A 12870-nucleotide genomic window follows, 5' to 3' on the forward strand; every position below is an offset into this window, starting at 1 on the left:
TACAAGACCTATGCCTGCGCCCATTCATTCATTTTAACAAAGTCCATCTCAAATTTCCCACCTCCCAGCGTTCCCCTGGGTCTCCCGGTAAAAACAGGTCCCTCACTTGTGTGGGAGGCCCAAGTACCCGCGACAGGCAAGGGCCCAAAACGTAGTGAGGTGACATCAAAATTGCCTATCTCAAAACCACCTGGTTTTTCAAGGGGGGTCACCTGGGTTTTTGACCCGGTGCTCGGCGGCCATCTAGGGAAACCTACCAAACCCATATATTTCTGAAAACTAGACACCCCGGGGCTTCCAGGGAGGTATGACTTGCGTGGATCCCCCAACGTTTCCTTACCCAGAATCCCCTGCAAACCTCAATTTTAGCTGAAAAGAATCACTTTTTTCACACATTTTTGTGTGGGAAAGTTGTGGCATCACCGGGCTCCCTCAAATTTCCCACCTCCCAGCGTTCCCCTGGGTCTCCCGGTAAAAATGGTGCCTCACTTGTGTGGGAGGCCCAAGTACCCGCGACAGGCAAGGGCCCAAAACGTAGTGAGGCGACATCAAAATTGCCTATCTCAAAACCACCTGGTTTTGCAAGGGGGGTCACCTGGGTTTTTGGCCCAGTGCTCGGCGGCCATCTAGGGAAACCTACCAAACCCATACACGGGCAAGGGTCCAAAACGTAGTGAGGCGCACTACGTTTAGGACCCTTGACTGTTGAGGCGCACTACGTTTTGGACCCTTGCCTGTCGCGGGTACTTGGGCCTCCCACACGAGTGAGGCACCGTTTTTATCGGGAGACCCAGGGGAACGCTGGGTGGTAGGAAATTTGTGTCAGCCCGGTGATGCCACAACTTTCCCACACAAAAATGTGTGAAAAAGGTGATTTTTTCAGCTAAATTTGGGGTTTGCAGGGCATTCTGGGTAAGGAAACGTTGGGGGATCCACGCAAGCCATACCTCCCTGGAATCCCCCGGGTGTCTAGTTTTCAGAAATGTGTGGGTTTGGTGGGTTTCCCTAGGTGGCCGCCGAGCACCGGGCCAAAAATCCAAGTGACCCCCCTTGCAAAACCAGGTCGTTTTGAGATAGGCAATTTTCATGTCGCCTCACTACGTTTTGGGTCCTTGCCTGTCGCGGGTACTTGGGCCTCCCACACGAGTGAGGCACCGTTTTTATCGGGAGACCCGGGGAAAAGCTGGGTGGTAGGAAATTTGTGTCAGCCCGGTGATGCCACAACTTTCCCACACAAAAATGTGTGAAAAAGGTGATTTTTTCAGCTAAATGTGAGGTTTGCAGGGCATTCTGGGTAAGGAAACGTTGGGGGATCCACGCAAGCCATACCTCCCTGGAATCCCCCGGGTGTCTAGTTTTCAGAAATGTGTGGGTTTGGTAGGTTTCCCTAGGTGGCTGCCGAGCACCGGGCCAAAAACCCAAGTGACCCCCCTTGCAAAACCAGGTCGTTTTGAGATAGGCAATTTTCATGTCGCCTCACTACGTTTTGGGTCCTTGCCTGTCGCGGGTACTTGGGCCCCCCACACGAGTGAGGCACCGTTTTTATCGGGAGACCCGGGGGAATGCTGGGTGGTAGGAAATTTGTGTCCGCCCGGTGATGCCACAACTTTCCCACACAAAAATGTGTGAAAAAGGTGATTTTTTCAGCTAAATTTGAGGTTTGCAGGGCATTCTGGGTAAGGAAACGTTGGGGATCCACGCAAGCCATACCTCCCTGGAATCCCCCGGATGTCTAGTTTTCAGAAATGTGTGGGTTTGGTAGGTTTCCCTAAGTGGCCGCCGAGCACGGGGCCAAAAACCCAAGTGACCCCCCTTTCAAAACCAGGTTGTTTTGTGATAGGTAATTTTCATGTCGCCTCACTACGTTTTGGGCCCTTGCCTGACGCGGACACTAGGCCTACCCACGCAAGTGAGGTACCATTTTTCTCGTAAAACTTTGGGGAACGCGGGGTGGGTGGACATTTGTGGATCCACGCAGATTCCGGAACTTTCCACCACAGAAATGTGGGGAAAATGTGTTTTTTTTGACAATTTTTTAGGTTTGCAAGGGATTCTGGGTAACAGACCCTGGTGGGAGGCAGTCAAGTCACCCCATCCTGGATTCCCCTGGGTGTCTAGTTTTAAAAAATGTATAGGTTTGCTAGGTTTCCCAAGGTGCCCGCAGAGCTAGGGTTCAAAAACTACAGCTAGACATTTTGCCAAAAAAGGGTAAATTTTCACTGCGAGATTGAGTTGTGACCACGTTGCGTTTTGCGCCGTTTCCTGTCGCGGGCACTATGCCTACCCACACAAGTGAGGTACCATTTTTATCGGGAGACTTAGGGTAATTCAGATTTGTAAAGGAACTGTTATTATCTATTGACTTTCGATGCATTTCTGCCTTCCAAATGAAATATATTGTGTATAAAAAAAGTCATTCTAAAAAATGACTGATAATTCTCATGCTAGTATGAGTATTCCCAATTTCAGAAATGTGCAAATATCTATTGTTTCTAAACTCTATATTTTGTTTCCATTTCAGAAATACATAGGTGTCTTTCATACCGATTTTTCCATGTACACATTTTTACAGAATAATTACTATATACCCGGTACATAATAAAAAACCATTGCAAGTTGCTGCTCAGTTTTTGGCTCTGGGTTCGTCGGGTTCTTGGTGAACCTACAAGTCCTATATATACCCACAACCAGTAATGTCCAGCGGATGTAATGGTATATTGCTTTCAAAGAGCTGTCATAATTAGACGAAGTTACAGGTGAAAACGTTGACACAAAATGCTGTTTTTTTCAACTAATTTTCAATTGATCCTATATTTAACTGTTAGTTTCTATAAGAAAACCTTGATGGATCTACACAAATGACCCCTTGCTGAATTCAGAATTTTGTCTTCTTTTTGAAAATGTATAGCTTTCCAGGATCCATTATTGCTTTTGTACCCATTTATGCCATTAACTGGAAGGAGGTCAAAAGCACAAAAAATAGCAAAAATAGGCTATGTCCCAGAAAAACGCCAAAACTGTGTAAAAAATGTTGGGTTTCTGACAAAAGTCTGGTATTCCCGAAAAGCTGGGAAAATGGTGATTTCAACCCCACAAACCCTTTTTTGATAACATTTGCAGGGAAAAACCCAGATGCTTTCATTTGCAGCCCGTTTTTCCCATTTTTCCGAAAAAAAAACAAAATTTTGCTGTATTTTGGCTCATTTCTGTAACCCCTCTAGGAGAATCCACAAACCCCGAGTACCTTTAGAATCCCCATGATGTTGGTAGAAAAGGATGCAAATTTGGCGTGGATACCTAATGTGGTCAAAAAGTTACAGGGTCCTAAGCGCGCACCACCCCAAATAGCCAAAAAACAGGCTTGGCACAGGAGGGGGAAAAGGCCTGGCAGCGAAAGGGTTAAAATGGCTTACACAAGAAGCATAAAAGTGCCCGACCGGGCAGTATGAAGCCAAAGTGAGAAACAACCCACAATATAGACTTGCAGGCAGTAGCATAGCCGAAGGATGTGGCCAAAAACACCAAGGTAACGAATCGTGGAAAGACCCTCAGAATCCGCGACCAAACACTCCAGAAAAGACACGTACCGTGCCGAACACCAAAAAGGGAGCATTTGTCAAATTGGGAAATCACCCCAGGAAGCGGAAGCAAGGAAGAACCTATGGGCAGCTTGCCACAACGCCAAAAAGCTCCCTCACACATGGAGATATCGGAGTTTTCCTCGCAGCCTCGAAAAGAGGTGACGACGTAGGAAAAGGAATATCAAGGTAACCGGCACACATACATAAATGTATAAACATATAAATATGTAGAGACAGAACAAGCCAGGAGCATGAACATGTCCCTACCGGAGCACACCTAGTACAGTAAGGGCAGGTAGGAGTCTCTTTTGAAGAGGAGATCCAGGAACCTCCCAAGGAGGTGGAACAGGCAACAGGCAGGGTGACCATGTCGTAAGAAGATGGCACCAGGGAAAAACATAGTGCACCTTACAACGGACCACCATGCGACGCTTGGAGCCCACAGGATCTCCAGGCCCAGGTGAGATAAGCAAAGCTATATAATAGCATACAAGTACCCCACATGGAGTATGCATACCCCAAACAATGGGGAACACCTCTTAGGGCAATAAGCCAAGCTAAAGGAGTGCGGTAACGAACTGAACCCGTGAACGCGAGTTCCGAGCCGTATGACATTACAGAGCTGAGCCACTGGCTCAATACCACAGTCAGAGGACCAGACACAGCAATCTGTGGAACACGGCCACAGCAGGCCAACAGGCAGCCCAAAGCAAAACGCATCCAAGGGATGCCAATAAAAGGGTAATCACCCTTGACCACAGAAAAAGAAGACGTAAGGCTCACTGCCCATGTTAAACACAGAGCGCATCTAAATGATGCAAAATGAAAAAGTACCACCCCGGGAGAGAGGCCTAAGAAGACCTAAGTGGGAGGATGACAGCCCGCAAATAGCTGAAGGTGGCTGAAAGCAAAGACTCTGCAGAGTCCCACAGGGCAGAGGTAGCCCGTGCCAAAACACACATTGTATTTAAGGACCGTAGGGCCGCACTAGCGGAAGAAAAGACGTTCCTGCCCCATGACTCTAGCCATCTGGACTCCTGAGAAGGAGGAAGTGTTAGAGGGGGCAGGGAGGGAAAAGCAGTCTGCAACACAAGCCCTTGCACATCAAGGTGCACAAAAAGACAAACAGGTTCTTGCGGAGCTGGATGGTGGCGGTGCAAAACTGAACAAGCCACCGGGTCACCTGAAGCAGGCCGGACCCAGGTACCTAAAAGGGTATCATAAAGGGAAGCCTCAAAGGGCAGAAGCGGCTCCACATTCTCAGACCCCCGATGAAGGACCTTAAGCAAGGGTTCCACAGACAAGGAGGCAGAAGGGGGTTGCATGTTTAAAATGCGGATGGCCAATGAGACTCTCCGCAGAGGGGACAACAACTCGTCAGTGGGGGAGGGTTGTAAGCTGACACTCCCAAGACTCTGAGGGTGCGATTAATGTTCCACGGAAGGGAGTTTCATTGAAGAATGAGGATCCTGACGTGGCTCCTGGGGAGGCGAAGAGCCTGCCGGATCTGGGAGCTCCTGAGGAAGCTCTATAAATTCCAAGGGGGACACTGGCAACAGTACGTCCGGTGATGCTGGGTGAGAGGACGGCGCTGAACTCTCTCCTGAGGCCTCTGGAGAAGAGTCCATAATTCTGCATCGACACGGCACAGAAGCGACGCGCGTCGGCGCCAACCCTGCGTCTTCAGTCGCCGGCTGCATCCGGCGTAGATTTGGCGCCAAGACTATGACAAGCCACCCCATCCGAGGAAGGAGCAGGCGCCGGAGCCAGTGAGGCAAGCTTTCGGCGCCACCCCGGCGCCGATGCAACCTTATTCATGACAAGTTCCGACTCCCGAGAAAGGAGCGGAGGTGGAGCCGAGGAGGTGAGACTCCGGTGCTGATACGGCACTGACCCCGGCTCCGGACAGGCGACTGCCTGCCCGGAAGCCTGGGGTGTGTCAACAGGCTCCGACTCTGGAGAAAGGAACGGAGGCGGAGCCAAGGAGGCGAGCCTCCTGCCCGGGAGCCCGGGGTGTGCTCAAAGCAGGGCTATGAGCACCGGCAATCACCTGCGGCGCCACAGGGAGCCCTGCGGGGCTACGCGGCGGCGGCGCTGTGGGTAGTAGAGGGGGACCCAGGTGGGCCCCGCCCGAACGACTCCACGTGGACCGTAGAGGGGGACACAACCGGACCGCGCCTTAATGGCTCCACATCTCCGACGTCCTTGAAGGGCAGAGGCTCAATCGGCACCGGGGGTGAACCCGCCGGCGAGTCCGTCGGAGATCCCACAAGAAGCGGAGGCCCGAGGACGCCCCAGGAACGGGAGAGGGCCCAAGGGAGACCTGCAGAGCTACGGCATATGCCTCCATTTGGGCCCGAGTCAGCCCCACACCCGGAAAAGGCGGATAGGGCGACTGTCGGGCGCGCACGTCCAGAATGTTCCGGGAACAAGTGCCTCCGACAACGGAAGGAGGGGAGGTCGAAGACCTCTGCAACAAGTGCCTCGATTTACCATGTGACGAACGGTGGCCCCGGACCCCAGAGGCCGAACGACGGTGGGACCGGACAGTAGAGTGACCTGCCACTGAAGAAGAAGCCGGGAGGCAAGACGACTCCGACCTGGACAGCCGCGCCGAGAGAAGCTTCATACGGCGCTCGCGCCGCGACTTCGGCTGCAGGTGTTGGCACGCTTTGCAGTCCGTGGAGTCATGGTGCTCGCCCAGACACCACATACAAATAAGATGCGGGTCCGTTGCGGACATCTGTCACAAACAGGAATGACAAGTTTTAAAGACCGAAGGCATCGCACACTGTTCCCGGCGCGAAGCGTCAACAAGGCCTGAAAACAGGCTAGAGGAACCGCTCACTCCGTATCCGTGTTGCGCGCGGAAAAGGAGGAAACTGACTTTAGCGCGCCGGGAGGGACTTGTATGACCTCGCTGACGTCACATACGTGGACGACGTCAGGGCGGGGTCGTGTGGCACCATCCCACGGCGCGCAGAGGTGCTGCTGCAAAGTTTTTTCCGGATCCAGTCTGACGCCTGGGGATATTCTAAGTTAAGGAATCTGCGGATAGATGTCTCAATCAGATAGTGGCTGTGTAACTGACTGTTTGGGTGAGTGAGTAGGTGTGTGCGTAGATCTATGGGTATCCGACTGGCTGTATGGGTGTATACAGTGTATGTGGGAAAAGCAATTGCGAATTTGTGGTGGCACTTGGGCAGTACTTTTAAGAGTGCATTCTCTATTACACCTTGTGGTGGATCATCTATACATTCTTTGACCATGTGTTCTTCTATTAGTTGTGCTTTCTCAGTGGAAACCGGTTAAGGCGTCCTAGCAATATTACTCAATATTCAGGTGCTATTAGGTGTAATTTCCATCTTGTTTCTTCAAATTGTTCTCAACAGCTCTTCAAAGGCAGAAAAAAGGATCTGAAGAGGGCACCCACTGAGAGGAATCTTTGGGACGCATGTCTGATGTGTCAGGGGGAAGACATACCCCCATGGTGGTTGACTAGGATGGCCACAAAAAAAAAAAAAAAGAATCCTTGACTCAACCACTAGATGACGCAATAATAAACAGCATGAGATTCTAGAAAAGATTACTGCTACAAAATTGAAGCATAGGTTAGAAGATGCAGGGGCTTTTAAAGCAGGGACAGAGCAGTGCAGCTGGTGCATTAGCGCCAGGGCCCAGAGGTGTTAGATGTTCTTTAGAAGGTTATGGAACTCCAAGGTGACTTGCGATATTCTTCTCATGTACAGCATGGGGTACTTTATTCCTTATAATAATGGTCACACCATCACTTTTCCTACAAACCACTTAAATCCTTGGTGTGTAGCTCTTTCATATGAAAGAGAGGGCATGTTTGCAAACGAAGAATAAAAATAGAATCTAGAGCAACATTGAACACATCAAAAAGCTGTTAGATTGCTGTTGCAAAAAACTAATATAAGTGGTTTAATACGTTAGTTAAAAAAAGGCGCAGTAGAAACATTCAGAAAGATTATAACTTTCCCATAATTACCCAAAAAGTGCAAAAAAAATAAACATTTTGACAAATATCTCTTTACTACTGGTCAATATACAGCTACAAAAACAGAGCAGAAGAAAAGAAAAGTGTTTTTTTTGTTCGTTCTTTAAACACCTGCTTTAATTATGCTCCGTCATTGGACCTGCCTTTCTCCCTCAGGTGCTGGCTGTGGCATCAGACATGGTGGCATCATTGCCACTAGTCATTCATACTTGTTTGCGTTTGCTGTACTAGCGATTCTCCCATTAATCAAGCTAAGATGCCAAACTAATTTTTAGCCCTCAATTTCAAACTGCTCTGCATGTACACAGCGTTTTAAGATTGTGAGGTTCACATGTTCATTTTTATGTATATATACACTTTACATTAATCTGCTAATATCACTACATTTTCTAAACAGTTGAGGACCCCCTTGGTAGACGTCACGATCCTCAAGGGTCTGCGGAGCACAGCTTAAGCGCCACTACTCTAGGCGGTGTGTATTGCTCACATTAATATCTGAATAACCATCTTTCTTTGTGCGGTTTCTAAGGAGCTTTTATCGGATTTTTATTCTAGTTCCTAGCACCAATAAACATCTAATGTATTTGAACACAATGTTTGCAAGTACCACAGCATACACCTAGTTCTAGACATAACATTAGCGGGTCAAAGAATAAGATGCAGAGGGTTATCAGGTAACACAAATGGTTCCGTCTGTAAGGTGTGTTTACATTTGAAGTGGCACAGGAGTAGTTTGAAAAGATGAGACTCAAAAGCCTTTTGGCAAAGAGGGCTAGGCTGGCGAGTCATCGTTTTGCCGCGTGACCTAGCATTGTGTACTATACGCTTCAGAGCTTCCATAAAGCTTGGGATTTTTCTGAGAATCGTCTGTAAACAAAACTTAATCACTCAGAGCTTTTTCCAAAATCACCTCCAAAAAACGCTCTTTCACTTTATAAATCGGAGCATCAAGTTTTCCACGGTCACAAATTCCAAGCTCAACTCGGAATCCACAGAGAGATCATGTTAACGCAGACGCACAGTATAAAAGTATTCAACAACCCGAAATTGAAACAAACACTTCATAACTTAAAGTACTCACGTGTTAAAGGCCCAAATAAAACAACATCTAGAGCCTTCAGCGCAAGTTTCTGCCTGTGACTCCGATCGAGTATTTTCAACTGGGAGATCATGAATACTGGCTCATTAACTGCTATCCTGTGAACAACAAGCCACATGTTAAGCTCTGCAGCAGAGGTGTACAAGGAGCAGAGAACAAAACGAACAACGGCAAAGCAAACGAAGAGCAGGCTAACGAAACAGGGAGAACAGACAACGCCATCTCTAACTTAACAATAGCAATTTCATGTGGCAATCTGGACTTAATGCACTCTATACATTTCAATACGGGGAAATTGCAGGTCTCCAGGGAGTTTCTTTATGAAGTGCTGGGTCTCTGTTAGGAGTATTTTATGTCCTATAATACAATAATATATTTCGCCAGCCATCTCTTAAATCTTTGGTTTCTCCTCCATATGAAAGAGAGTGTACAGTTCAAAATCTGTAAAACAAATGTGGGATCCGTATTACAAAAATAAAAAGGAATATCTGCAGCCTGTACTTTATTGTAAAATACAGTGTACCCAGTTTAATACGTCACTCCAAACAGTAGCTCTAGGTCATCATACATTATAACATGGAATTAGATTCAAATACCATAAATGTCTCCTTATCAGCCAACAACGGAATTATCCGGGAAATATAGTTGAAAAGAAAAAGCAAATAAATAAATCATTGCTAAAGCCAAGAGGCTTTGCATTTTGGCTGTGCTAATTAATGCAGACCTTTTGGCTTTGTCATGATCTTTTGCCAATTTTGTTCTGCATCAGCAAAAAGAAAATGCTCGTCTGCTGATTTTAAAAAAAAACATGATAATGTGTATGTTCTGATTTTAAGTTGGCGCAACATACCAAACTCACGCATGAGTCACCAAATATGTGCACTCACGTTGCATGACACTGCCACCATTGTTTGTTTGTCTTCCATCTACCATTCCAAGATTGTTTAAAAAATGGAAAATAAAACAAGCATTGACAATGCCAATAGGTTTAATCTGCGAGGCAAGAGCTATTGGCTTTGTAAATGTGTGTGTTTTTTTTGATTCATGATGCACAGAAGTGCGGTCGCTATGCAGCCCAGTTGAAAGTAGAAAAACAAACACAAAAAAAATGACGTGGCCAGTGCTAGTGAAGAGTGAGACAAAACGGGGAGGGATGGGGGTGAATGGGAGTGGCGGGGGGATGGGAGTGGCGGGTGGGCTTTCACAGACAGCAAAAGGTACGGGGGGCAAAAAAGCACTATCACATGGCCAGGGGTGGCTGCGTCCCAGAAGTTTTATGTTATTATTGAGGAGTGTGAGGCTAAACAGAGGGGGGCAAGAAAGAGGGTGAGGGGTCAACACTGACAATGGAGGGTGAGAGGAAATAAACCGCTATGACGTGGCCAGCAGTCTCAATATCAGGAATTTTTTTGGGTCGAGCCTGTGCAGCGTATGTGCTGCTGCCAGGCATGCTGCAGTGGTGTATGGCTTTGAAGCCCTGCCCACTCTCCGCCCATATTTCTAATTGGCTTGTGTCATTGTCCTTCATAAACGCTGGCTTCTGAGTCGTTAGTAGCTTTATTAGTCCCTCCTTGGAACTGACTTGTCTGCATTTGTTACCTCCCATAACGACTGGACCTTTACTGGTGTTGTTACATGGTCTGCAATATAAGTTGGTCAGCACAATTTTCTTTAATGCTCTTACCCTATTTCACCCATGACATCGCAGCACGCCCCAGGCTTTGACTACTGTATTTATTTAAATTATGAGGTCCGCTTTAACTATAGCGGCCACGCTTATTCAATTATTTTATTTACGGCGCGGTCCACTTTCATTTTAGCGGCCAAGCTTATTTAATTATTTATTTTATAGGTGGCCGCTTTTACATTAGCGGCTGCGCTTATTTCTTTTATTAATTAATAGCGCGGGCCACTTTCACTTCAGCGGCTGCGCGGAACATTTCTAAATTACTTTATTTTTGCTTTGTGTGAAAGCGTTCCATATGGGCTTTCACTTTAATATTGTCCGTGCCCCTTTGTTTAGACACTGCTCACTGTCACCTGAATACTGTGAGCAGCGTCTAAAGAAAGGGGCACGGCCAACATTAAAGTGCTCTTGCATTTGCGAGAGTTTGCACAGTTGGAATTAAAAACAACAATCCCTTTTATATAGGTGTTGAGTTTAAAACCCATAAATAAAAGACATTGTCATTTACAATGCTAATCGCTTAAACGCTCGCAAAAGCAAGACCTATTTTATTGAAAATGCTTGTTTTTTTATGGCGGCTGGCAGGCAACAGGGACAATGGAGGGAAGAAGGGCAGACGGGCGAGAGCGGCAACACAGACAGGGGATGGAGCGCTGGTGTAAGAGTCATCATGGAAAACAGAGGGCCGGTAGGTGCACGGAACAAGAACAAGAGAGGGAGGGCGAACAGGGGGCCAGGGGGGACATGCACCAATGACAAATAAATGAGGGATAGTTGGTGGGGGCAAGCAAAATCGTTATATGGATTAACTGGCTCTTCAGTGTTTTTGGGGCTAGACTAACCAGCTATGGGTCAAAAAAGCACCGCAAAAATCAGAATTATATACCACAAAATTTGCCACTCCATGCAGCAATATCGTGGGGGTTCTGTTTATATATTGCCACCCTCACTCCCACTGACAAGCATCTCTCACCCCCCTCCATTTAACACCTTCCATAAGTACTCAGCTATCTCCTCTCCTTTTCTTTAGAGTAACATGCTCACCTCCATGGCCTGTCCCAGCTCCAGGTTAAATGTAACAATGAAGACACACTCAAGCCATGCTGAGAAGCGAGACCATGGCACCTCGAACAGTGATTGCACCAAGGTGTTCTACTTAGTCCGGCGGCCCGTCTGCATGTCCACGGCACTAGACAAGAGGACCATTCTGTCATGTTCACTGTCATCTAACTTCAAAGAGGCCCTCCCTCCCTCTCCCCCCATGGTTATGTAACAGCTGAGTTTCACACCATGAGCAGTGCACGAGCCGCACTTACTCTTGGTACCTTCTTCTTGCTGCCTATGATCTTGTCTTGTCCGGTGGATAGGAAAGCCTCCGTCAACTACCTAAGCTGTACTATGGAGTTCTTTTCTACCTTCCCCCTACCCAAGCCTTCCCTTTCTCACGGACTCCTATTAACCCTTGTCATTGATTATTTCTCCTTCCATGCGCTGATAGTCTGTCAAAGACGCGGCACGTCAAGGGGTTCTCCGACAGTCTGTTATTTCAAACCGAACTCAACTAGCTGTAATCAAGCCTCTTGCTAATGTATTTTATCCATTAAATGACGTCATAGATACTGACACCCACAATAAGGTTGGTGGAAATATTATTTTAAAAAGATGAAAAGGGTGGTGACCTATGAATGGCTGAAGGAACTGTTGTCATGGGATTGGCTAGAGAAGCTCCTCTTAACTGCCTTTAGGCTGTGTGGTCTCGGAAATTATGTCGCTGTTTAGGATTGGCTGAAAATCCGGTTGTTAGCTGTTCATTGCCCCTAAATTGTTCATCTTTACTGGCACGATGTTTTGGTATTGGCATTGGCCATACCCAGACTCGGGTCAATCAGCAGGCTCGAGGCATGTAGCTAAGATGAAAGGCGCTTTTGCCCATCAGTCTCAGTCAGCCTGCATTCCCACTTGGCACTGTCGGAAGACGCTGCGTGTGCCCTTAGTCACGGGATGGGTAATGTTGAATAGCTAAAACTGTTAAAGGCGGGCTTAGTCTGAGTGGACTCCGCCCCTCAGCAGCTTCTGTACCTGATCTGCTGCCGAGAATCGGCCTACTTATAATTGTATCACAAAGACACCACCATCAGAAGTCAGTTACTGACCTTGATGCACATGACCTTCTCAATTCCAATTAGAAATCAAACCACGCGAGTAGTAGTGTTTCACGTCCCCCAGCAGCAGACTGCGCATGCATTTATCAGGGGGAAGGTGGGGCGCCAGGGGCCGGAGCGGCGAGTGAACAGTAGCTGGGTGAGCCTGTAGGAGGAAAGAAGGCTGAGACTGAGCCATGCTAAAGGGGCTGAGAGAACAGAGGGTATGGCTTTGAGCTCGTACAGCAGCGCTAAGACAACTGGTTTTGTGTGCATTAGTGCGCATGCAGACAAGGGAGCAAGTGAAAACATGAGCACTCGTGAAAGGAGCTGTTAATCAC

At 47.6% G+C, this 12870-nt stretch overlaps 1 protein-coding gene across 1 annotated transcript in view; it reads right to left on the minus strand.

Annotated features, from left to right (window-relative positions):
* Window positions 1-12870, minus strand: part of STIM2 (stromal interaction molecule 2) — a 567186-nt gene that overhangs the window by 65768 nt on the left and 488548 nt on the right. The window contains exon 5 of the mRNA XM_085642305.1: window positions 8684-8799. Within this exon, the coding sequence (XP_085498431.1) occupies window positions 8684-8799 (116 nt within the window). The remainder of the gene's footprint in view (window positions 1-8683; window positions 8800-12870) is intronic.

Source organism: Triturus cristatus, chromosome 2_2 (genome assembly GCF_964204655.1).
Source record: "Triturus cristatus chromosome 2_2, aTriCri1.1, whole genome shotgun sequence".
In the NCBI taxonomy this organism is placed as follows: Eukaryota; Metazoa; Chordata; class Amphibia; order Caudata; family Salamandridae; genus Triturus; species Triturus cristatus.